Source organism: Podarcis vaucheri (assembly GCF_965113315.1).
Source record: "Podarcis vaucheri genome assembly, chromosome: 15".
Classification (NCBI taxonomy): domain Eukaryota; kingdom Metazoa; phylum Chordata; class Lepidosauria; order Squamata; family Lacertidae; genus Podarcis; species Podarcis vaucheri.
This window is the reverse complement of record NC_138753.1, coordinates 15,856,938-15,880,446: the sequence shown is the minus strand read 5'-3', so window position 1 is coordinate 15,880,446 and position 23,509 is coordinate 15,856,938. Positions and strand designations below refer to the sequence as shown.

The 23,509-nt window shown below is 47.6% G+C and overlaps 1 protein-coding gene across 3 annotated transcripts; it reads left to right on the top strand.

The window, feature by feature from the left end:
* Positions 1–1,018: 1,018 nt before the first annotated feature.
* On the top strand, positions 1,019–21,500 carry PHKG1 (phosphorylase kinase catalytic subunit gamma 1). 3 transcript variants are annotated; one of them, XM_082201501.1, is made up of 10 exons: positions 1,019–1,359; positions 3,722–3,857; positions 4,925–5,100; positions 13,273–13,327; positions 14,295–14,360; positions 15,684–15,847; positions 17,084–17,174; positions 17,562–17,715; positions 18,995–19,120; positions 20,347–21,500. In XM_082201501.1, the coding sequence occupies exons 2-10, from the start codon at positions 3,775–3,777 to the stop codon at positions 20,596–20,598; spliced, it is 1,167 nt and encodes a 388-aa protein (XP_082057627.1). In that variant the 5' UTR covers positions 1,019–1,359; positions 3,722–3,774; the 3' UTR covers positions 20,599–21,500. The 3 variants fall into 3 exon arrangements, with proteins under 3 accessions (XP_082057627.1, XP_082057628.1, XP_082057629.1); XM_082201502.1 differs by lacking the exons at positions 1,019–1,359; positions 3,722–3,857 and adding an exon at positions 4,411–4,472; XM_082201503.1 differs by lacking the exons at positions 1,019–1,359; positions 3,722–3,857; positions 4,925–5,100 and adding an exon at positions 5,276–5,318.
* Positions 21,501–23,509: the final 2,009 nt, after the last annotated feature.

Sequence of the window (23,509 nt, the reverse complement as noted above, 5' to 3'; positions counted from 1 at the left end):
TGTGGAGGACCATGAAATAACAAAATGTAGCTCTGCACCACCTTGTGGGGTTTTTACTGCTACATGTAGCTTGTCATGTGCCTGGATGCCACCTGGCAGAAGAAAGACAAGATTGAAATATGCAAAAAGAAAAACTAGACGAGTCAATAAGATGTGTGTATTGGTTTGAATGTGGTTTGGGTCCAGTTTTGTTTTCTTCAGAAGTCATTCTGGATGTGAGTCCCTATGGGTCCCAGATTTGATCACTGGCCATCTCAGTGTGCGTCGCCCAACTTATCTTTGTGTGCCAGATTCCCTCCTTGGGGTGACCCTCTAGGACAGTGTTTCCCAACCTTGGGCCTCCAGCTGTTTTTGAACTACAATTCCCATCATCCCTGACCACTGGTCTTGCTAGCTAGGGATGATGGGAGTTGTAGTCCAAAAACAGCTGGAGGCCCAAGGTTGGGAAACACTGCTCTAGGAACGTGAGAAAAGCCTTCCCAATGGCCCATCCAGTCCAGCATCTTGTTCTCACAGTGGCCAACCAGGTGCCTGCAGAAAGCCCACTAGCAGGATCCAAGCACACAAACTCTGCTGTGGTTTCCAGCAATTTGGTATTCTGAATGGAGGCAGAGCATAGCTAACGTGGCTAAGTAGCCACTGAGAGCTGCATCCTCCATGGATTTGTCTAATCCCCTCTTAAACTTTGGGGCCATCACTGCCTTCTGTGGGAGCAAGTACCATAGTTTAGCTATGCTCTGCATTAACTTTCATTTATGAAATATTCAGCTTCATTAAATTCCCTTGAGTTCTAGTCTTATGAGAGACGAAGAAAAACTTTTCTCAACCCACTTTCTCAATGCCATGTGTAACTTTACACACCTCTATCATGTCTCCTCTAAACTAAAAAAGTCCCAGTGCTGCAAAATCTTCTAGGGGACCCACGTCATCCCCATGATCATTCAAGTTGCCCTTTCCTGAGCCTTTTCCAACTCTACAGTATACTTTTAGAGGTGAGGATTTGACCACCCTGTTCAGTGTCACTCCAGCAACTCAGAGACAGCGTTGTTGCCTCTGCTGAGCTGCTCCTTCACCTCAAAGCAGGGTCACTCCTAAATAAACACTCCAGCAGTTCAGCATGCTCAAACCGGAGGGCTGGACCAGCTCCCAGGTTGCATGACCGTTCTTATTTTGGTCATTGGTGTTCCCGCAGCGGCAGAACGGCGCCCACAGCAAATTAACAGAGAATGCAGAAGGCTGGTTTGTTGTAGCCTCAACATAATCGAGGCAATTTGTTTCTGGAGTTGCCTGCTGGATTTTCTCACAAGGCATTTCCTAAGGCCAGATTAAGTGAACAGTTTCAGAGAAAGGAAGGTAATGGTGAGTACCAATTTACTTTGTCCAGAAATTGCTCCTGTTCAGCAAAGAGATTTAGGGGTGGGGACTTATACTCAGGACAGCCCCCCTGAAAATGATGGGCATGATATACATGGGCCCATTAATTCCAGTGGGCCTACTCTGAGTAGGACTTAGTTGGAGACCATCCTACGTTTATGCAGGTGTAATGATTACTTTCTAATACATAAGTATGTGTTTGTTGGGATGGGGCTGAGTATGCCTGGAAGCAGAGCTGAATCTGCGCTTGGGTTCAGCTTGAATTAAAGCAGAGCACATCTTGTCCAGAGTGTGGCTTTTTCCTCGCTGCTCGGAAATCACAATTAGTCCCCGAGACATCTGGAACCGAGGTCAGACTTTTGACCCTGAAGCTCTCAAAGCTGCTTGCTTTAAACCCCAAATGCATATGAGCTGCCTGTATGGGTATGAGAGGAACGAGAGGCTTGAACTCTGCACGTGCCTCAAAGGATTATGTCCTGAGGTGGACTGGGCTGTCAGAGCCAAAGGCAGGCTATTTTGATACCTCATGCCACAATTGCGGGTGGGAGTGTGATTTTGTGTCACAGCACAAAATGAGGGGAAGGTTAACACTCCCTTTCTGCGCCGTTCAGTTGTGACCACAGGCTTTTTAAAAGCTTCAATTGTCACTAATGGCTTGTTTGTTTTTAAGCAAGCCTAATTGTATGGGGGATCAGGGCATGAGAAGGGTGAGGAACAGGAAGACCGTGAGCCCGCAGAATGAAGATTCCCTCCTTCCCCATAGAAGGCTGAGCCCATTGAAACCAATGAGATTTCAGATGTATGTTTTTTGGTTATTGCAATTATAGCCCACCTTTTTCTTTCAAGGAGCTCAAGGTGGTGTACATGGTCCTCCATCACATCAATTAATCACTACAACAACCCTGTGAGAAAGGTTAGGCTAAGGGGCAGCAACTGACCCCCAAGGGTCACCCAGGGAGCTTCATGGCTAAGTGGGGATTTGAACCCGGTTTCTCCCAGGTCCTAGTCCAACACGGCACTACCACTGCACTACTATGGCTCTCACTAGACTTCACTGGCTTCATTCGTCCCATAGACTTCAAGGGGAACTACAAGCCAATTTAATAGCTTTCAACCTTTCCCTTTTCTTGCACGGAATCCTATTCGGAATAAGGGAATTTCCCTTTAAAAAAGGGAAACGTTGACAGCTATGGCCAATTTGACACAATCCTATTACTGCAAGATAAGTTGGTATAAACCTCAAAGCAGTTTAAAAAAACAATAAAATTATCCGCTATTGAAGCTATTGAAAACATTTTAATAAACAATCCAATTAAAACATACACCAACATTCTGCATGTCTGGATAGACTTGCCTAAACTAAAACATTTTAGCAAGTGCCAAAAAGGGTGCAGTGAAGTCGCCTGCCTGGTGTCAATTGGCAGGGAGGTCCAAAGTGTGGGTGCCACCACACCAGAAGATTGATTTATTGCAAAAACATAATGACTATAATCACCTAGCATGTGTAATAGTGCCAATTCCGCAGGTGGAAGCAGTCTAGTGGGCTTGTATATAGGATAAGGCAATATTGCATGCTGCAAAGGGCTTGGTATACTAATCGTAATACCTTTATCTTGGCTCAGGAACAAATCAGCAACCAGTGCAGATCTTAGAGCACAGGTGTTAAATGCTGACAAGACCCCACTCCTGTCAGCAATTGTGCTGTAGCATTTTGCACTAACTGCACCTTCAGGATACTGTGGATTTGACTAATGTTGGGCAACATCCCATGTCAGGAATGGGGGACCTTTTTTGGAAAAAGCAACAAAAACAGACTATACACACAATGGAAAAAACAAGCAGTGACAACAAAATAATACAAGATCAGCACAAGGAATTCTTCTTCTTCTTTGATAATAAAGTTGAAATAAAAACCTATTTTCAGCCCAAGGGCCACTTTCCCTTCTGAGCAACTTTTTGAGGGCCACGTCCCTGTGGCGCGCTTGGCCAGTGGCAAAAGTGGGCAGAGCAAGGAATGTGAATTGTAACTTTTTAAGCAGGCAATTTTTCACACATACCCTTCTCTGTCCACTGTCCAGGTAAGGCAAGTGCCATGATGAGAGTTCAAGGGCACATCCCAGTCGGGCAAAAACACCTGAGGAGGATGCAGATTACTGCTGTCGAGGGGCATGGCCTGTGAAGGGGGGGTGTGGAATGGGAAGATTCCTGAGGGCCAGTTAGAAAAGTGTAGAGGGCCGCAATTGACTCCCAGGCCTTCTGGATCCCCTCTCCTGCAATAAGATTTGGTATATATTGGAGAAGACGGCTAATTTCCTGTGGGTGTTTTTGCTTGTTTGTTTCTTTACAGCTTTTTGTCATCTTGAAGTAAACCTCTAGAAGGTTGCTGGAAATCAGGCCAAGATGACCAAGACTGAAGAAGTGCCGGATAGCCATACGTCTGGGGAATTTTATGAGAAATATGAGCCAAAGGAAATCCTGGGGAGGTAATGAAATGAAATGACATATATGGGACTAATCTTGCTGGTTAATACGCTGCATGTCCCTCAGAACCAGAATATGGATGTCAAATCAGCCAGTTGTGGAAATTGGAAAGCTTTTGCCAGGACAATATAACAATATAACATATATATATATATATATATATATATATATATATATATATATATATATATAGTGCACAAGTACTAAGAACCCAAAACAAGTCTTGTTGGAACTGTCTTGTCAAGAGTCCCATTTCTAGCAACTGTAGTTCTCAAGTATACCGCTATTGGACTTGGAGGTTCCATCCAGCCACCATGGCCTACAGCTGTTGATGCACTATTATCTTTCATAGCATGGGGTGGAGGGCTTGATCTGGCTGATGGGCCCGATCCTGAGTTCCCCCACTCCATGGCCAGCCACTTTGACAGGTGCAGGGGACTCCTATTGACCCTGCCAATCACCTTTTTTTGGACCTGTTGGCAATTTGAGAAAGTGCCAGTCACAAAATGGCTGCCTTCGGCGGGGCATAATGCAAAATGGCTGCCATGGGAGTGTGTGCCATAGCACAAAATGGCAGCTGGGGGCGGGGGTTATAGGACACATGGCTGCTGTGGAGGGTATGGCATTATACAAAATGGTTCAAAATCCCCACCTGAAAGTGGATGGCCTTGGGGGCCAGTCACTGTCTCTCAGCCTAGCCTGACTCCCATGGTTGTCATTGAGTTCCTTGAAGGAAAAGTAGGACACAAATGTAGTAATATTAGGATTTATTTTTTTATTGCATTTTCTCCAAGGAGATGGCATAACGCATAGTTCTCCCCCTCCCCTCCTGAATTAGTCCCCTGTGAGGTGGGCTAGGCCGGGAGGGGCAGTGGATGGCACCCATGGGCACCCAGTGAGCTTCTTGGTTGAGGATGGAGCGGGATTTGAACCCTGGTTTCTCAGATTTTAGTTTGACACTCTAACAACTACACCACACTGGCCCTAGTACCTATGTATTTGTAGATAGGGTGTAGATATAGGGTTTAATTCTTGGCTAAAACCTCTCTTGTCTGCTCTGCCCTTCCAGGGGAGTGAGCAGCGTCGTCCGGCGCTGCATTCATAAAGTTACAAGAGAAGAATATGCAGTGAAAATCATAGATATCACAGCTGGGAATCTGTCTCCGGAAGAAGTCAAGGAGCTGAGGGACGCCACTCTGAAAGAAATTGACATACTCCAGAAGGTGTCTGGACACCCAAACGTTAGTAAGTCAGGCTTTGGTTCCAGAAAGTTCTGACGGAACAACAGCTATGAACTGGGGGGGTGGTGGCAAAAAATGGAGTCTGCTGGCTGTTATTTTCACTGAAGTGAAGGACCTAGACCTCAAGATCATGCCTGTGGATTTGCTTTGTCTTTATGATTCTGAACCCTGCATCCCGCCATTTCTCAGGAGAAATGTGCTGCTGTCTTTCAAATGCTCTGGGTAAGAACATAAGGAGAGCCTGGCTGCTGGATCAGGCCAAGAGGGACCCATTTGGCCCAGCGTTCTGTTCTCACAGTGGCCAGCCAGATGCCCATTTTGGGAAGCCCACAAGCTGGGTTTGAGGAATGGAAGAAAGAACCCTCACATTAATCCTTTTCCATCTCCTCAAACATAAATTCGACAAAAATTCTGGCACCCCACCCATTTCCCTGAAATGTCATCTTCCCTTTTTCCAATTTTAAAAAGAACCCACACCTCATTGACATGCAAGAATAAGAAATAAAATAAAAACAATGCAACTTAAGTAAAATCAAACATATGTGCAAAATGTTTCGATGAGAATAGAAATTGCATTTGGAAAATTATGAATTGATGGGTGTGGGGAACAATGGGCGAAATCTGGTCTGGGATCTTGTTATAAACACCTTGGCAGCAGCGTCTCGATTCCGTGTGACATTTGCAGTGCCGAGAGAGTAAAATTTCTGTGCCACAAAAAAAATCCTTGTTCTGCTTTCCTTGATCATTCGCAGTGGTGGACACGGGTTTCTTCCCTGTGATAGATGGTGTTCTCATTTGACACCCCCCCCCCTGCTTTAAATCCAGCCCCTGAGAGATCCCCACACGGCCCCAGCTATCATATTATCGATGTGCTGATGAATCAGCATTACCGTAACACACAGGCTATAACTTAAGGAGGACCAGGCACTCCCAGGAAAAGGCTTCCCTCTTCTTGCTATCTGCTCCTTGCCTCATGGCATTTGTAAAGAGGTGCCTAATGTGTTTCTGGGACCCATTTGTAATTCCAGGGCTGATTCCAGGGAGTTTTGACAGCAGGGGGTTGACAGCCTCTGCCTTGGAAGATTTCCTAGACATGTTCACAGAGGATCAGCCAAGCAGAGGAATCGGTTGGTTCCAGGGCCAGAACCACCTAGAGGCAGAGAGATCAGGGGTAGCTTTTCATTAATAATAATAATAATAATAATAATAATAATAATAATAATAATACATTTTATTTATATCCCGCCCTCCCCAGCCGAAGCCGGGCTCAGGGCGGCTAACAACAATAAAACAGTACAAAAGTACAACATAAACAACATTCTAAAATCATTCATTGTAAATGTTAAGTTGTGGGTTGACATAGCAGCCGGCACAGCGATTTCTTCAAGTAGCTCTTTTATTCTGGTAAGCTGGAAATAAACTGACAGCGAACAGCTCAGCCGGCCTGTATTTATAGTCAGCCGGCTGTCAACATTGTAACCACAACAGCTCAGAGTTCCCGCCGAAAATAACGGACGCGGACCTGAGTGAAAACTATCTACAGACCTGATTGAAAACTATATACAGTATCCCCCTGTTGGCCCAGGGTGAAACTACACTACATAACACCCCTCCCCACCGAGATAAGGCGTTAGTTACAATCGTAATGGTTTCCTTATATACAGCTCTACGCGTAATGGTTCAATTAGGCACAAAAGCATATCGGTTACATTTCCCCTACTTAGACCAACAGTGATACTTGTCCAACAACATAGTCCTTTAAATAAGTTGGGCGCTTGGAAACTCTGCCTGACCGCCGGGGACTGGTAGCCAAGTCCGGAGGGCCACACAGTTCTCGCTGAGGCTGTGGTGCGACCCTAGGTGGCGTTGGAACCAACTCCCCTGAATCCGCTGCTGTGGGTGGAGTCTCCGCAAGTGGAGTGGTCTGAGTCTGTTCTGAAACGGCTTGGTTCGGCTCCACGCTGGCAGTTTGCGAGGGAGGTGTAGGTGGGGCCTCGCCATCTGTACGTGTCTCTTCTGGAGCCGCAAGCGCAGTTGGGGGCACCTCGGTAGTGTCCAAGTCCCCAACCCTGCGCCTAAGCTGGTCTATGTGCCGTCGCCACAAGCGTCCGTCTTCGAGTGCCACCTGTATGAGCGAGGTCCAGTGACTCCCACTACTGTGGCTGGCACCCAAGGAATGTCCCCCACATAGTTCCGGGCAAAGACCTGGTTTCCTGGGACGAATGACCGTGGTGCGTTGGCACAGCCTGGGGGTTCAGCCACGGCAAAGTCTGGGTGTAGCCGGTCGAGCGGTGATCTGAGGCAGCGGCCCATAAGCAGTTCAGCAGGGCTCCTCCCTGTGGCCGCATGAGGGGTGATGTGTTGCACGAACAAGTATTCGGCGACCCGCTCATGCCAGTCTCCCCGGTCCAGGCGCGCCAGTGCCTCTTTTGTCGAGTGCACCATTCTTTCTGCTTGCCCGTTGCTGGATGGATGAAAAGGTGCCGTTAGGGCATGGCGGATGCCCAGTCCCAAAAGATACCGCTCAAACGTGCCTGACGTGAACTGCGGTCCGTTGTCAGAGACCAGGACATCAGGACACCCATGCGTTGCAAACAGGCCTTGCAGCACCCGGATGACAGCTTCGGTAGTGGTGGAGGGCATCAGGGCGACCTCCAGCCATTTGGAATAGGCGTCCACCACTACCATAAAGGTCCGGCCGTGAAAGGGGCCAGCCAGATCGATGTGCACCCTCGACCAGGGTGTCTTTGGCGTCTCCCAGGTGTGTCCCTTAGCTGCCGGTGGTGCAGGCCTCGACTCTTGGCACGCTTGGCAGGCGGACACCCAGGCAGTGATGGCATCGTCCATATTAGGCCACCAGACGTAACACCGAGCCAACGCCTTCATTTTGACAATTCCCGGGTGGCCAACGTGCAGAGCCTCCAGGACGCGCTGACGGAGTCCCTGGGGAATCACGACGCGGTCTCCCCACAGCAGACAGCCGCGATGAGCTGAGAGTTCATGTTGTCTGGTTGCGAAGGGCTGGACCTCCGATGCAAAAGGCCCTTGTGGCCACCCCCTCCACACCCAGTTGAGCACCCGGCTGATGGTGCGATCCTGGGCAGACGCGGAGGCCACAGTGGCAGCCGATACAGGCGCTGTCGGAAGATCCTCAATCAGAAGGAGCGATGAAGCTGGAGCCGGGTCTTCCACAAATGCTGGAAGAGGGCAACGGCTGAGGGCGTTGGCATGGCCCATCGATTTCCCCGGGCGATGGATGAGCCGGTAGTGGTAGGCAGCCAGGAAAACAGTCCATCGCAGCATGCGTGGTGAGAGGACCGGTGGAGTTGGACGATCACCGGCGAGGAGGCCCAGGAGTGGCTTGTGGTCAGTGATGAGGTCAAAAGTCCTGCCATAGAGGTATTCATGGAACCTCTTCACTCCAGCCACAAGTGCCAATGCCTCCTTGTCGAGCTGGCTGTAATTCCGTTCCGTCGGAGATAGTGTCCTGGAAAAGTAGGCGAGCGGTGCTTCTCTTCCATCTGGAAAACGGTGACTAAGGACAGCACCGATGCCAAAAGGTGAAGCGTCGCAGGCAAGGACCAGCGGCCTGGATTCACTGTACTGTACCAGCACACTGTCTGAAGAAAGGAGAGCCTTGACCGCGTTGAAGGCCGCCGTCTCCCGATGACCCCAGGCCCAAGGCGTCTTAGTGCTAAGGAGTCGGTGAAGAGGCTCAGCCACTGTGGCTTTGTGGGGCAGGAACATGTTATAAAAGTTCAGCAGCCCCAGGAATGCCTGCAACTCTGTTTTGTTTTTTGGGGTGGGGGCCTGCTGGATAGCGCGGATCTTGGATGTGGTTGGATGAAGGCCGGAGGCATCGATAAGATAGCCCAGGAACTCTACCTGTGAAACAGCAATCTGGCACTTCTCCCTCTTTACCTTGAGCCCGGCCTTCTGGAACCTGGTCAGCACGGCACGGAGGCGCTCGAACAGCTGCTGGTGTGAGTCTGCAGACACCAAGACGTCATCGAAATATGGTACCATGCCCGGAAGCCCTTGCAGGAGACGCTCCATAAGGCTTTGGAAGATGCCAGGAGCCACACTCACCCCGAACTGCAACCGGCGGCAACGGAATGCTCCCCGGTGGGTGACGATCGTCTGGGCCTCAGCAGTGGCATCATCGACAGGCAGTTGTTGATAGGCTTGGGCAAGGTCCAGCTTAGCAAAGACCTTACCCTCACCCAGGGAATGCAGCAGGTGGTGGACAACAGGAACCGGATAAGCGTGCTGCTGAAGTGCCTTGTTAATCGTGCACTTGTAGTCAGCGCAGATTCTCACCGACCCATCTGGCTTGACAGGCGTGACGATGGGGGTTTCCCACTTTGCGTGGTCAACCGGCTCCAAAACTCCTTGGGCGATCAGTTTGTCCAGTTGTTCGTCCACCTTAGCCTTGAGAGCAAAGGGAACCCGGCGTGGCTTTAGCTTGATGGGGGCGACTTGTGGATCAAGGCTAAAGGAGATGGGCGTACCTGTATATTGCCCCAAGGTGCCGTCAAAAACCTCGGCAAAGTCTTTGACCAGACCCTCAGTCTCTGCGTTAGAGATGCAGTTGATGCCGGTGATTTCCAGGCCGAGGGCATCAAACCAGTCTAGCCCTAGGAGGCTTGGCCGCTGACCTTCGACCACCACCAACCGGAGCAGGCCCGAAAAATCCTTGAAGGCGATCCGGAACCGGCCAACGCCTACCACGGGAATGTCGTTTCCCTGGTAGTCTCTCAGGTGTACGCGGTGAGAGTCGAGTTGCCTTTTGGACACTCTGGGTACCAGTCTTTTGAGGGTGCTCCATGACACGATGGACAGGGCAGACCCGGTGTCGATCTCCATGTCACATGGAGCTCCTTCAATGAGCACCGTGACGTTCAGCTTGCGTCGCGTCGACGAGTCGGTTTGGCCAATCGTGGTTCCAGACAGGCAGCGGCAGTTGGTGAGAGCGAAACAACTTTCCTTGGCAGACTGGAGTGAAGACTTGGACTTGCGAGTCGATGAAGGGGGGGTGTCAGACGGAGCCGATCGGCAGACCTTAGCAATGTGGCCCCTTCTGGAACATTTCCTACAGATGGCGTCCCTGAATCGACACTTGGCACGGGAATGGTTGCCTCCGCAGCCAGCACATTCCGGTTGGCCCTTGGAGTTCTGTTGGAACTTCCTGCGCTCCCGCTTTGTCTGGTGCACATCATCGTCTTCACTGGAGGATGCCTCATCACTGCTGGCCTCTTCATGATGCACCGGAACTGGCTCCCTAGCAAGACGCGGGCTGCTGGACTTGCGGATCTCCTGAGCGGAGCGTTCAGCAGCTTCTGAGGCCACAGCCTCCTCAATGGCTTTCTGTAGCGTGAGGTCTGGCTTGGCTAGGAGACGCCGTTGCAGATGGATGTCCCGGACCCCGCAGACGATTCGATCCATCAGGGCATCGTCTAAGTCTCGGAACTCACAGTGCATTGCAGCCTGTCGCAGGGTGGTGGTGTAGTTGTTGATTGACTCCCCCTCTGCCTGGTTCCGGTGGTAGAACGCATGGCGGGCAGCAATCTTGGACGGCTTTGGTGCGTAGTGGCTGCGGAGCTTCTCTTGGATCGTGTCCCATGGTGTTTCCTGGACTGCTTCAGGCGCAACCAATGCTCGGGCCGTCTCAAACACCTCAGGCCCACAGAGGCTGAGGAATAGGCCCCGCTTCCGATCCTTTGATACTGCTGTCAGCTCGTTGGCTTGGAGGTAGCAGTCGAACCGAGCGAGGTAGGAGTCCCATGATTCAGATGCTGGCGCAAACGGCGGTAGAGGCACAAGTGAAGCCATGATTCCGATGCCGGCATGAAGGGCGATGGATGGAACACAGTGCTCCAGCCAGAACAGTCAGCTCTGAATTGGTTCTGCCCAGTGATTTCGCTCAGTGATTTCGCTCTGTGATTCAGCTCAGTTCAGAGGCTGGCCGCATCTGGCTGTGCTCTGATGTCCATCGATCCCATCCTCGTCGCCAGTGTTAAGTTGTGGGTTGACATAGCAGCCGGCACAGCGATTTCTTCAAGTAGCTCTTTTATTCTGGTAAGCTGGAAATAAACTGACAGCGAACAGCTCAGCCGGCCTGTATTTATAGTCAGCCGGCTGTCAACATTGTAACCACAACAGCTCAGAGTTCCCGCCGAAAATAACGGACGCGGACCTGAGTGAAAACTATCTACAGACCTGATTGAAAACTATATACAGTATCCCCCTGTTGGCCCAGGGTGAAACTACACTACATAACAGTAAAAAATAATTAATTAGTGTGAAATGGCAGCAATTTCTCAATTACTGCATCTGCTTTGCATGCAGAAGGCACCCGTTTCAATCCCTGGCGGCAATTCCAGGTAGGGATAAGAATGTCCCACACATTGTAGATATTGCAGAGCTAGGTAGACCAATAGTCTGAGTGAATATAAGACTGTTTCTATCTTCTTATTCAAATCAGAACAATGAGGACTAGAATCATGCTTTATTCTTTGGGAAAGGGACATAGTTCAGTGGCAGAGCATTTGCTCTGCATGCAGAAGATCCTGGGTTCAATCCTTGACAGCATCTCCAGGTAGGGCTTGAAAAGACTCAATTTATGAAACCCTGGAATGCCACAGACAGTCAGTGTTGACATTACTCACCTAGGTCAATAGTCTGCAAAGGATATATGGCAGCTTCCTATATTCCTGTGCCCCGCAAAAAGTGCATTGGGGGTTGGGGGACGGCACCACAGCATGAATCACATGAGGTCAAGGCAACCAAAATGGCTGCTTGGTTTGTGTGATGGAAAACAGGAAGATGGCGTCCTGGATTTTGGCTTCAAAGTGTTGGAGGGTATGCTAACGTCCTTGAGCTATGGGGTCTACCATTAAGCAGCCAGCAAACCTTCTGTATGTCATACAACCTGTCCTTGCCCCTTGCCCCCAGTCTCCCTCTGCCACCACTAGCCTGTTGGCTTCAGGTGTAGCGGAGACATCCATCCCATTGCCAGTGTTAAAATAAGTTTTAACTGCCAGTCCAGTCAGCTTCTGTACATGAAACAACTTGCCTTTCGCCTCAGGCAGCCAAAATGTCCCAGACTGACTTTGCTGAGTCACCCTGCCTGAGTCACGCCATCCACGAAGGATTTTTAAACAAACATACATTTCAACATTTTACGGGCATCACAGTGGAATTTATTTATTGCTTTCCTTATATGATCACATCTCTCCCTATGTGCTATTTATGCACCATTTTAATTTAATTTAAATTATTTCATACCTGCCGTTCACCATAAGGTGTGTGACAATTATAATCTGCTCTACAGTGAAGGTGCTTAGATGCACATCTGTGGGGAGGGAGTTTCCTAATCTAGGGGCTACCACAGAGAAAGCCCCGTCCCAGCCTGTCATTCCCCATACCTCTTAGGGTCCCCTCTGCAGAGCTTAACACCTGAGAGGGTCTGTAGGGAAAAGGGGGGTCTTTTAGACATTAGGGGCCTCAATCCTTGGGAGACAATTATGCTTTGTGGTCTTCTGGATGATGGTGGACTCAAGCTCCCATCAACCTCAGGTGGTCACATGACCAGTCTTGTGGCGTGGCTGGCCCCAGGTGACAGGTGAGGGAGAGCAGACCTGGTGGAGCTGAATTACAATGCACCGTTGCTCAGCGATCTCCAGTTAAATGGCCTTGGAAAGCAGAGGACAGGAAGGACCTTCCCAGTCTCATATCTGGGCCAGAGCCAGTAAAGTGATCTAGACCAGAGTTTCCCAAACCTTTTCAGGCCATCACAATGAAATTCAAAACAATGAATTGCACATTTATTCAAAATCCAAATAAAGCTATTTAGTTTAACTAATACAACAAAACGAATGGACCTGATCTAGTGATGCCAGCTTTTAAAAGTTTAATTTACACTGGGTCAGAAGTGATATAAACCAGCTTCCCCGGTTGATCTTGCAGAGATATCTGCACTGATTTTTAACTACAGTTCCTAGGATATCTTGAAGGAAAGACATCATCAACGTTAGAGTGGTATAGAACAGTTTGTAAAAAGAGCTGTCCAGAGCCCTCCCAGCCCAGTTCAGCTTTCAAGCCCAGATTTTGTGGAGGTGGTGAATGCTTCAAAGATGATCCCACATTGCTAAGAATACCATCTTTTCTTTTGCAGTCCAGCTGAAGGACAGCTTTGAATCCAACACGTTCTTCTTCCTGGTGTTTGACCTGTAAGTACTGTTTTTTTTAAACCAACGCATCATACTGAAAGAGCAAGATTTTGCCATGGGCATCCGGGCTGGGGCTTACAAACAATATAATGTTTGGAAATGGTTTGGGGAGCTTTTCAGCTAGCGAAAAATGCAGCTACTCGTCTGCATACAGGCTCGAGTCATCATCTTAGTGGGTCACCTGTTTTGAAATCTAAGAAGATCCCTGCTGGATCAGAGCAAAGGTTCATCAAGCCAAGCCTCCTGCTTTTCGCAATGGTCAACGATAAACGTTCCCATGGCATGAAGGGAGCAGCTGTTCGTCTCTGCCTCTCTGTTGTGGGGCTGGCTCAGATTTCCCCATAACCTTTGCTAAGGTCTCTGCTGCTGTCACAGATCCTTGGGGGTCTATTCTTAGCCGCCACGCATTTGTGTAATAGCTGGTGTGGTGGCTGCTTTAACCGGAGTTTTTCCTGCACAAACAGTCTTGATACATTTTTAATGCACTCTGAGTAAGCAAATTCTCCTAACATCATTTTCAGACACACTTTTTCTTACTTCTCTTCACATATCTATTATCTGTCAAAGCATATACCATAATTCATTCATAATGATACAGTCATTAGAATTTATCCAAATGTATCTTCTGGCAGAAATTCTGATTCCCATGAGTGCTTTAAATATGTATCCTGACCTGTGGAATTCTTCTTGGTCCGTCTCCTGGCTGAGATCTTACTAGGCTATATCCCCATTTCTGACCAAGCTTATCTTTTGAACCATGAGGACCAGAGGCTTAAAAAAACCCACCCCAAAACCCTGAGATTTGGAGTTGTATACAGTTGAAGTATACATTGGAAGTTTTAGGAGTGCTGTTCGATCTGTAAAAGGGGAAAGAGGAGTTGTGAAGCTTCCAACCTTCCCCACATCAGCTAATGCCCTTTATTTAGCTTATTTTTGATGTAATTTTCTTTCCCCTCCCTCAACTTAGAATGAAGAGAGGGGAGCTATTTGATTACCTCACAGAGAAGGTGACTTTAAGTGAGAAGGAAACCAGGTAAGGCATTTCAGCCCTCTCTGTTTCAACCGCCCTAAAGAGACAAAATGGGGGTGATAATACTGGCCAGCCACACAGGGCTGTTGTGAGGCTTGATTAGCGTTGTCAACCTATCCCCCTGCCTCTGCACCCCAGGTCTGGGTTTTTGCTCGCACCGGAGCATGGCAAAATATCGGGAGTTGGGTTTTCTAGAGACACGAACTGCTGTAATAAGAAGCCTGGGTCTGAGCCCGAGAGAGAGAACAGATTTGCTCTGAATACAAGTGTCCTGCGAATTAATCTTTGGACAGGATTGATTAGAAAGGGTTGTTCCCTGGAATGCCAGGATCTCTGTGTTATCACCAACAACTGTGGGTGGGGGCTGCTCCCCTGCTCCCCTTGCTTGCCAACTCCCACCCAACTTCCCTATCTCCTCAGAGCATCTCATGTCCCTCCATCCTTACTTTATTCAAATCTCTCCTGTTGTTGAAAACCACCATTTTAAAACCTGCCTTCTCTTTTTGCTTCCCACCTCGACTTCATGCAAATCTAGCACTACAAATCCTCCTATGGGGCTGTGTGGTGACAGCCTTATATTTCTATTTCTTGTTATAATTATACAATTATAAACAAAACAACTGATAAAAAGTCAAGAGAAGTATACTACGATAGCAACTTTATCTGTTTCTCGTTATAAATTTAGGGTGCATTTCATTTCCCTCTAGCCTCACTTTTTGTAGCCTGTGTGTATATAATATTTATTTAATTTATTTCATAAAATTTATACACCACTTGGTTGTACAAAAAACAAACAAACCTCAGAGCGATTTGCAAAAATGGATAAAACAATAAAATTACCAATAAGAAGAATTAACAACAATAATTTAAGACTTTTGAAAAGGTAAAATAACAATGGACTAAAAACAGATTAAAACTCGTGCCAGCTTTCTGAACAAACAGGTAGGGTTGTCTAATCAATGTTTTAAGAAGGTGCATAAAAAGAGTACATTGAAGGCACCTGCCTGATGTTAATAGGAAGGGAGTTTCAAATTGTTGGTGCTGCCACACTAAAATATTGAGTTGTTTATGTTTCTCTTTCTCTCTGGGTTAGGCAATGTGGTGCCCTCCAGATGTTGCTGGACTTCATCAGGCCCAGCCAGTATGACCAATGGTCAGGGATGATGGGAGATTCCAGCAACATCTGGAGGGTACCACACAGGCTCCCCTGATCTATCTATCCATGCATCTACATACTTCCAGCAAAGCAATAGGGAACCGGGGTGCCCATCTTCTCCTTTGGATGGTTTCCTTCTGCTAAGAAGCATCTGCTCTCTCTCCCTGCAGGAAGATCATGCGTGCTCTCCTGGAAGTCATCCAGTATCTCCACAGCATGAACATTGTCCACAGGGATCTCAAGCCGGAGAATATCCTTCTGGACGACGACATGAACATCAAACTGACCGACTTTGGCTTCTCCTGTCAGCTGCACAGAGACGAAAAGCTCAAAGGTGGCATGGCGGGCTTATGGCAAAGATAAGAAAATGTGGGGTGGTGAAGATGGAGCCTGCATTCTAACCCCTGCCCCTTAAAAAAAAAAAGTAGGAACTTAGGAAGCTGCTCCATATCAGGGGTAGGAATCTTTTTCAACCCAAGGGCACATTCCCTTACAGGAAAACCACCCGGGGGGGCCACTGGCTGGAGTGGGTGGGGCCAGAGGCAAAAAGTGGGTGGAACAACTAGTGGGACTCTTACCTTGGTACAATAGGGAACCTTAAACACACACACATATTCACCATTGTACCTGCGCAAGCAAAAGGTTTTATATTATTAATCTTATTTGATTTGTTAACAAAAAGAAAGTGCAAACATGACAGAAAGAAAACAAAGAATAGAAACTGTAAGTCCTAAAGTGTCACAGCTTGGAAAGAGAAAAGTTCATCGTTATGGCACAGCTCCTAAGGGAGGCCAGAGAACTCTGAGGGAAATTGCTGTAGGTTTGTTTTATTCATCTTGTGTCCAGAACGGAAACAAATCCAACAAACATTATTGGTGTTCCCTGTTGCTGTTTTCTGCCCGCAAACCATGTATTGTTGATGACTTTCCTGCTAATTTGCATTGTGTTCCTTTGCCCTGAAATGAATGGCGTGGAATTAGGTAAAATTTTGCCATTGCTAAGAGATGAATAATGTAGTTTTTGCCAGAAGACGAATTGCAGTGGAAGGGAAACAGTGTTGCATGCTGTGTAGACAGAGCAGAAATCAATTCCTTCCTACAGCTTTAGTTTTAAGGGATGCATTTTGCTCCAGGGCCGGAAGTTCCCCATCCCTGCTCTATACGGAGTCCATCTAGTTTAGTACTGTGCACACTGGCCAGCCAGGGTTTCAGACAGGGGTCTTTTCCAAACACTCACCTAGAGGTGCTGTAGACTGAGCCTGGAAAACCTCACCATGCAAACCATGAGTCAAAGCCCTTCCCCATTTTACAAGCCCAGAATCATACAGTCCTGCAGCATCTGTCTAGACAAAAAATCCTGAAACTGGCATGTTTCCCACATGCATCTGGTTGGCCACTGTGAGAATAGGATGCTGGACTAGATAGGTCTTGGCCCGATCCAACAGTCTTTTCTTAGGTTCTTAACTTGCTTTGAGCCAATGGGTATAGCAGGATTTTAATAATACCTAATACTAACTGATATTAGCGGTACTTTTAACAAGTATTTAGCTTTTTATTCCTGTTCTTTGCAGAGATCTGTGGAACTCCTGGCTACTTGGCTCCCGAAATACTAGAATGTTCCATGGATCCAGACCATCCAGGTTATGGGAAGGAAGTTGACATGTAAGCAGAACCAATATATCATCATGGGGTGGGGGAGCAGACTTACCTAAAATATCACATACCCCTCGAAGAACCTACCTGGGTGCTCAGGTACTCAGGGAAGCACTTTCTCTTAATCCCATCAGCATCAGAAGCACAGCTGGTGGTGACCCATGAGAGAGCCTTCCCCACGGCTGCTCCCAGATTGCAGCATTCCCTCCCCAAAGAGGCCAGACTGGCTCCCTCCTTGTTATCCACCCACCGGTACACTATTGGAATTACCCAACACTTCTGTCTTCATCCATCCTTCGTTCTGCATGACTCTCGGTGCGCGTTGCGTCTGCTTTACATTATGCACGACTCAGGCGCAGATGCATTTAATTATGGGGGTGGGATTGCTTGTTTCAGGTGGAGCACCGGGGTCATCATGTACACCTTGCTGGCAGGATCCCCTCCATTCTGGCACCGGAAGCAGATGCTGATGCTGAGGATGATCATGAACGGGGACTACAAGTTCGGCTCCCCGGAGTGGGACGATCAGTCAGACACCGTCAAGGACCTGGTGGGTGGTGTTTCAAGAGGGAGGGCAGAAGGGCCATAGCTCCATGGCAGAGCATCTGCTTGGCACGCACACGGCCCCAGCTTCAACCCACACTATCTCCAGGTAGGGCCCCTCTACCTGAAACCCTGAACAGCTGCAGCCATTCAGTGTAGACCAGGCCTCCTCAACCTCAGCCCTCCAGACGTTTTTGGCCTACAACTCCCATCATCCCTAGCTAGCTGGACCAGTGGTCAGGGATGATGGGAATTGTAGTCTCAAAACATCTGGAGGGCCGAGGTTGAGGAAGCCTGGTGTAGACGATAGTGAGCAAGGTGGACCCAATGGCCTGACTACATGTAAGGCAGCTTCCTAAGTTTCTGTGAACAACAGATTTAAAGTATAATATTTTGTTGTTTAAGCGGAAGGGGCTATAGCTCTGTGGTGGAGCATATTCGGTTCACATTCGGTTCATGCAGCAAGTTTTAGGTTCATCTCCACATAGGGTGGGGAACGTCCCCCTTCTGAAACCCAAAGAGCCACTGCCAGTCAGTGTAGACAATACTGAGCTAGATGCAGGGACAGACTTTGGTAATATGGTGTCCTGAGCAAGGAAAATATTTGGTGGGCCCCTTGCCCATATATTTCTTATTTTCACAGTAATTCCTTTTTGTACTTGGGGGTAGGTACTTATATTATTAGCCCCCTTGGCTTGGTACCCCCATGTGGGGGAACTGCCCACACCACCCTACATCTGGCACTGCTAGATGGTCTGACTCTGTATAAGCAGCTTCCTGTTTAAATTGGCCCTTTGTTTAGAATCAAGAGGACTAGAATCTTCCTTTATTTTCAGTATAGGCAGTTTCCTATGTTCACTTGCCAGGTCTCCTGACCCTCAGGAAGAAAAGGCAACTCAAAGGACAGAGGTCAGAACAATTACAAACAGGGTGCAGAAACTGAATTGAGTTGTTTTTTTCCTTCCACACTCATAATGCCAGACCTTTAACTACACCACCTGAATTTTCTGGGGTGCAACTGAATCCCCCTTGAAAACAGAGACAGTCTGAAAGGGTCCACTGTCTCTAAAACCCATGGGTGACCCCTCATTCAAGGCCTGAACAATTTATAAAGCAAAAGAAGAGAGAAGAGTTTGATTGCTAGGTATGTGCCAGGCCATGATCTGCGGCTGGTGAGCTCTGACTGGTACAGGGCAATGGAAAATTGTCTGGGCCCCAGTTCGTGCTTTAGCAGCCCCTGAAGCCTTCCTGCGGCCCAACCCCAGCTCTTCTTCCTCTGCCTACAGATCGCCCATTTCTTGGTGGTGAAGCCGCAACACCGCTACACCGTGGAAGACGCCCTCGCCCACCCCTTCTTCCAGCAATATGTCGTGGAGGAGGTCCGACACTTCAGCCCCTTCCGGAAATTCAGAGTAAGTGAGTTAGCCAGGTCCTGCTGGGGGGCTCACCTGACTCCCAGATGTTGCCTTTCACCGTAGAATTGCAGTCCTTTTCCCCTTCTTTAGCTGCGATTATTGCATTGCTGGGGGTTGAATATGACCCTTGAGATCCTTTCCAACCCTAAAAATTTCTGACATGGCCTGCTGTGCACTGGAAGCTCCTCCTTGTTCTTTTTATCACTTAACTCTCATTTCCCCAGGCATCATAAAGCTGTGCTGGCTGAGGCTGATGGGAGTTGAGAGTCCAAAAGAGCTGGTGACTGCAGCCTGGGGAAGACTGGTCTAAACCTAGTAGTACAGATGTCCTGTGTAGAAGCTGGGCCTGACCTAAACAGGTTTCCCCCTCCCAAAAGTCAATTATTGACGCTGAAGATCATTTCAAAGCAGTTAAATTGATATAGATTCCTCAGTCAAAAGACAGGTGATGAGTCAATGAAATGCTCCCTAAACATAAGGGGCTGCTGGATGAGGCCAACTGCCCAGCTAGTCCAGCATCCTGCTCTCACAGTGGCCAATCCTGGTGCCGCTTCTGGGAAACCCACAAGCAGGATCCAAGGACAAGAGCATACAGCCCTCCTTCCAGAAACTGGTATTCAGAAGCATTGCTGCCTCCGACCGTGGAGGCAGAGCAGAGCCATCATGGCTAGTAGTCATCAATAGCTCTCTCCTCCGCCATGAATTTGTCTAATCCTCTTAGGTAAAGGTAAAGGGACCCCTGACCATTAGGTCCAGTCGTAACCAACTCTGGAGTTGCGGCGCTCATCTCGCTTTATTGGCCGAGGGAGCTGGTGTACAGCTTCTGGGTCATGTGGCCAGCATGACTAAGCTGCTTCTGGTGAACCAGAGCAGCGCACGGAAACGCAGTTTACCTTCCCGCCGGAGTGGTACCTATTTATCTACTTGCACTTTGACGTGCTTTCGAACTGCTAGGTTGGCAGGAGTAGGGACCGAGCAATGGGAGCTCACCCCATTGCGGAGATTCGAACCGCTGACCTTCTGATTGGCAAGTCCTAGGCTCTGTGGTTTAACCCACAGCGCCACCCGCACCTCGAATCCTCTTTTAAAGCCATCCAATTTGGTGGCACTCACTGCCTCCTGCAGAAGTGAGTTCCACCGTTTAACTATGTGCTGTCCTTTCATTTTATCAGCCTACAGCCCTCGTCACTGAGTTTCTAAACGTGTTCCGTCTCCCTCTCCAGGTCATCTGCTTGACTGTTCTGGCATCGGTCCGCATCTACCTCAACTACCGCAACGTCAAGCCCATCACCAGGGACGTGTTGCAGCGGGACCCCTACAGCCTGAAGCCTGTCCGCAAACTGATCGACGCTTGTGCCTTCCGGGTCTACGGGCACTGGGTGAAGAAGGGTGAAGCCCAGAACCGGGCCGCTCTCTTTGAAAACACTCCCAAGGCCGTTCTGTTCCGCTTGGCAGCCGAGGAAGAGTTGTTCTGAGTTCCAGCACACTCAGTGGTCGGGCGAAGCCTCCTAGCATGTTAACAGCTAAAGCAAAACTTTATTATTTACTTTAAAAAAACAACAACTCACATTGCCTTTTCTCCAAGGAGCTCAGCTACACTTCCTGCTCACCATTTTTATCTTCCCTGCGACCCTGTGAGGTAGGCTAGGGTGAGCAATCTCCAGAGAACTTTATGGCCGAGCTGGGGTGGAGATTTGAACCCAAAGTCTTAGTCTGGCAATCTAACCACTATACCACATGCTCTCATTATATACACTTTCCTTAATTACACAGTCTGAGACACACCAAAATTATAACAGTATAGTAGTGCTCTAGAAACTTTCAGAATTTTGTCTAGTTTTCCTTCCTGGACTGGGTGGGGTGGGGTGGGACATTGTTTAAATCTCTAACCAGCCCCATCCTAAGAGTGGCAGACAAAAATATGCAAGGCGATATATGCTCAGAAATTAAATGCAGGCATTGAATATTCCTGCATTGCAGGGGCTTGGACTCTATAGCCCTTGAGGCCCCTTCCAGCTCACAATTCTGATTCTGTTAACAATTTTGAAGCGGTAAACTCCAGCCATTGAAGGGTCATCTCCATGCAACGTAAAAAGGGGTGCATGGCAGGAAGAAATTCAACAGGGCCTCTGGAGAAACTCAACAGGTGAAGCAAGCTTCTTTTCACCCCAGTGTATGGCTGCTTAAATGAGGAGGCAGAGAAGCTGTTTTATGGAAAGGAGCCCCAAAGCCCTTAAACCTCTTAGAAATATTGAGTTTGCTGCCCCAGGAAATCTTTTAAGACTAGACAAATGCATGGGGTTTTCCAGGAGTTGTGAGTGGCGAGAGATAAACATGGAACCTCCAGTGTCAGAGGCTGTATACCTCAGAATACCAGATCATATATTTTTTTTTTTATAAAATTTTTATTGGTTTTACAAAATTTTTTAAAGACAAACAAACACTTAAAAAGACATACAAACACGTATAATTTCATAACATTTTTTCATAGACCTCTTTTCCGGGACTCCCCCATACCCCCCCTTTCTGCATCCCAATGTCCAAAATTTTTATAGCAACTCCCAATTATTCCTTTCCACCCTCTGTCATCTTAGTCTTTTCTTTATTCTGACCTTATATCACTGTATCCCTTTATTCCTGAAAACCACAACATTCTAACATTCATCAAGTTTATAATAGTCCTTAAGATAGCTTTTAAATTTTCTCCATTCTTCTTCCGCCGTCTCTTTTCCCTGGTCTCGGATTCTGCCTGTCATCTCAGCCAATGTCATGTAGTCCATCACCTTCGTCTGCCATTCTTCCAGGGTGGGTAGATCTTGTGTCTTCCAATACTTTGCAATGAGTATTCTTGCTGCTGTTGTAGCATACATAAAAAAAGTTCTATCCCTTTTTGACACCAAATGGCCGGCAATGCCCAAGAGAAAAGCCTCTGGTTTTTTCAAGAAAGTACATTTAAGTACCTTTTTCATTTCATTATAAATCATTTCCCAGAAGGCCTTAATCTTCGGGCATGTCCACCAAAGGTGATAAAAGGTACCTTCAGTCTCTTTACATTTCCAACACTTATTATCGGGCAAATGATAAATTTTTGCCAGCTTGACTGGGGTCATGTACCACCTGTAAACCATTTTCATAATGTTTTCCTTTAAGGCATTACATGCCGTAAATTTGATACCAGTGTTCCATAACCATTTCCAGTCAGCAGACAAAATGTTATGACCAATGTCTTGTGCCCATTTAATCATAGCCGATTTAACTGTTTCATCTTGTGTATTCCATTTCAGCAGCAAGTTATACATTCTTGATAAATTCTTAGTATTGGGTTCTAACAATTCAGTCTCTAATTTTGATTTTTCCACCTGAAAGCCAATTTTCCTATCCTGTTTGAAAAACTCCATTATTTGATGATATTGAAGCCAATTTTGTACTTTATGTTTCATTTTCTCATAACTTTGCAATCTCAATTTGTCTCCCTCCTGTTCCAAGATTTCCCAATACTTTGGCCATCCGACCTCCATATTGAGTTTCTTCACTGCTTTAGCTTCCACTGGAGACACCCATCTAGGGGTTTTGTTTTCCAACAGATCTTTATACCTTATCCAAACATTATACAATGCTTTTCTAACAATATGATTTTTAAAGGCACTATGCAGCTTAATTTTGTCATACCATAAATATGCATGCCAACCAAATGCATTATTGAAGCCTTCCAGATCCAAAATGTCTGTGTTTTCGAGGAGCATCCACTCTTTCAGCCAGCAGAACGCTGCTGCCTCATAATACAGTTTTAAGTCCGGCAGGGCAAAGCCCCCTCTTTCTTTAGCGTCTGTCAATATTTTAAATTTAATTCTGGGTTTTTTGCCCTGCCAGACAAACTTCGAGATATCTTTCTGCCACCTCTTAAAACATTCCATCTTGTCAAGAATCTGCAAGGTCTGAAACAAAAATAACATTCTAGGCAATACGTTCATCTTAATCACTGCAATTCGGCCTACAGAATACCAGATCATAGGGCACAAACAATGGGATTGGGCAGGGGGAGTGGGGGTTGCCTCTTGCTTTCGAGTTCGGCTTCTCGTGTTCCTGAAGGCGTCTGTGCAGCCAGCGTTGGAAACAAGGATGCTGGACCAGGAGGGAGGCATTTGCATCCTCTGGTTGGCCTGCCATGGACTCTGGAACTCAACTGCTGCTTCATGTCTGTATTGCGATGCCCAGTGGCAAAGTGAGTCTCCAGCAAGCCTTAGAAAAGGTGCTGATGAACCACAACTCCCATCAGCCCTAGCAAGCACAGCCAATGGTCAGGGCTGATGGGAGTTGTAGTTCAGCAACATCTGGAAGGCTAGGGATGTCCCCCGCACTTCCTGCTATGTATAGCATCAGCCCAGC

Bases quoted from the DNA above. Each gene is read 5' to 3' on its own strand.
- PHKG1 (XM_082201501.1), top strand. From the start codon at position 3,775: ATGACCAAGACTGAAGAAGTGCCGGATAGCCATACGTCTGGGGAATTT. The intron at 5,101-13,272 runs GTAAGTCAGGCT...TTTCTTTTGCAG, and splicing joins GTCTGGACACCCAAACGTTA to TCCAGCTGAAGGACAGCTTT. The intron at 17,716-18,994 runs GTGGGTGGTGTT...CTCTGCCTACAG, and splicing joins CAGACACCGTCAAGGACCTG to ATCGCCCATTTCTTGGTGGT.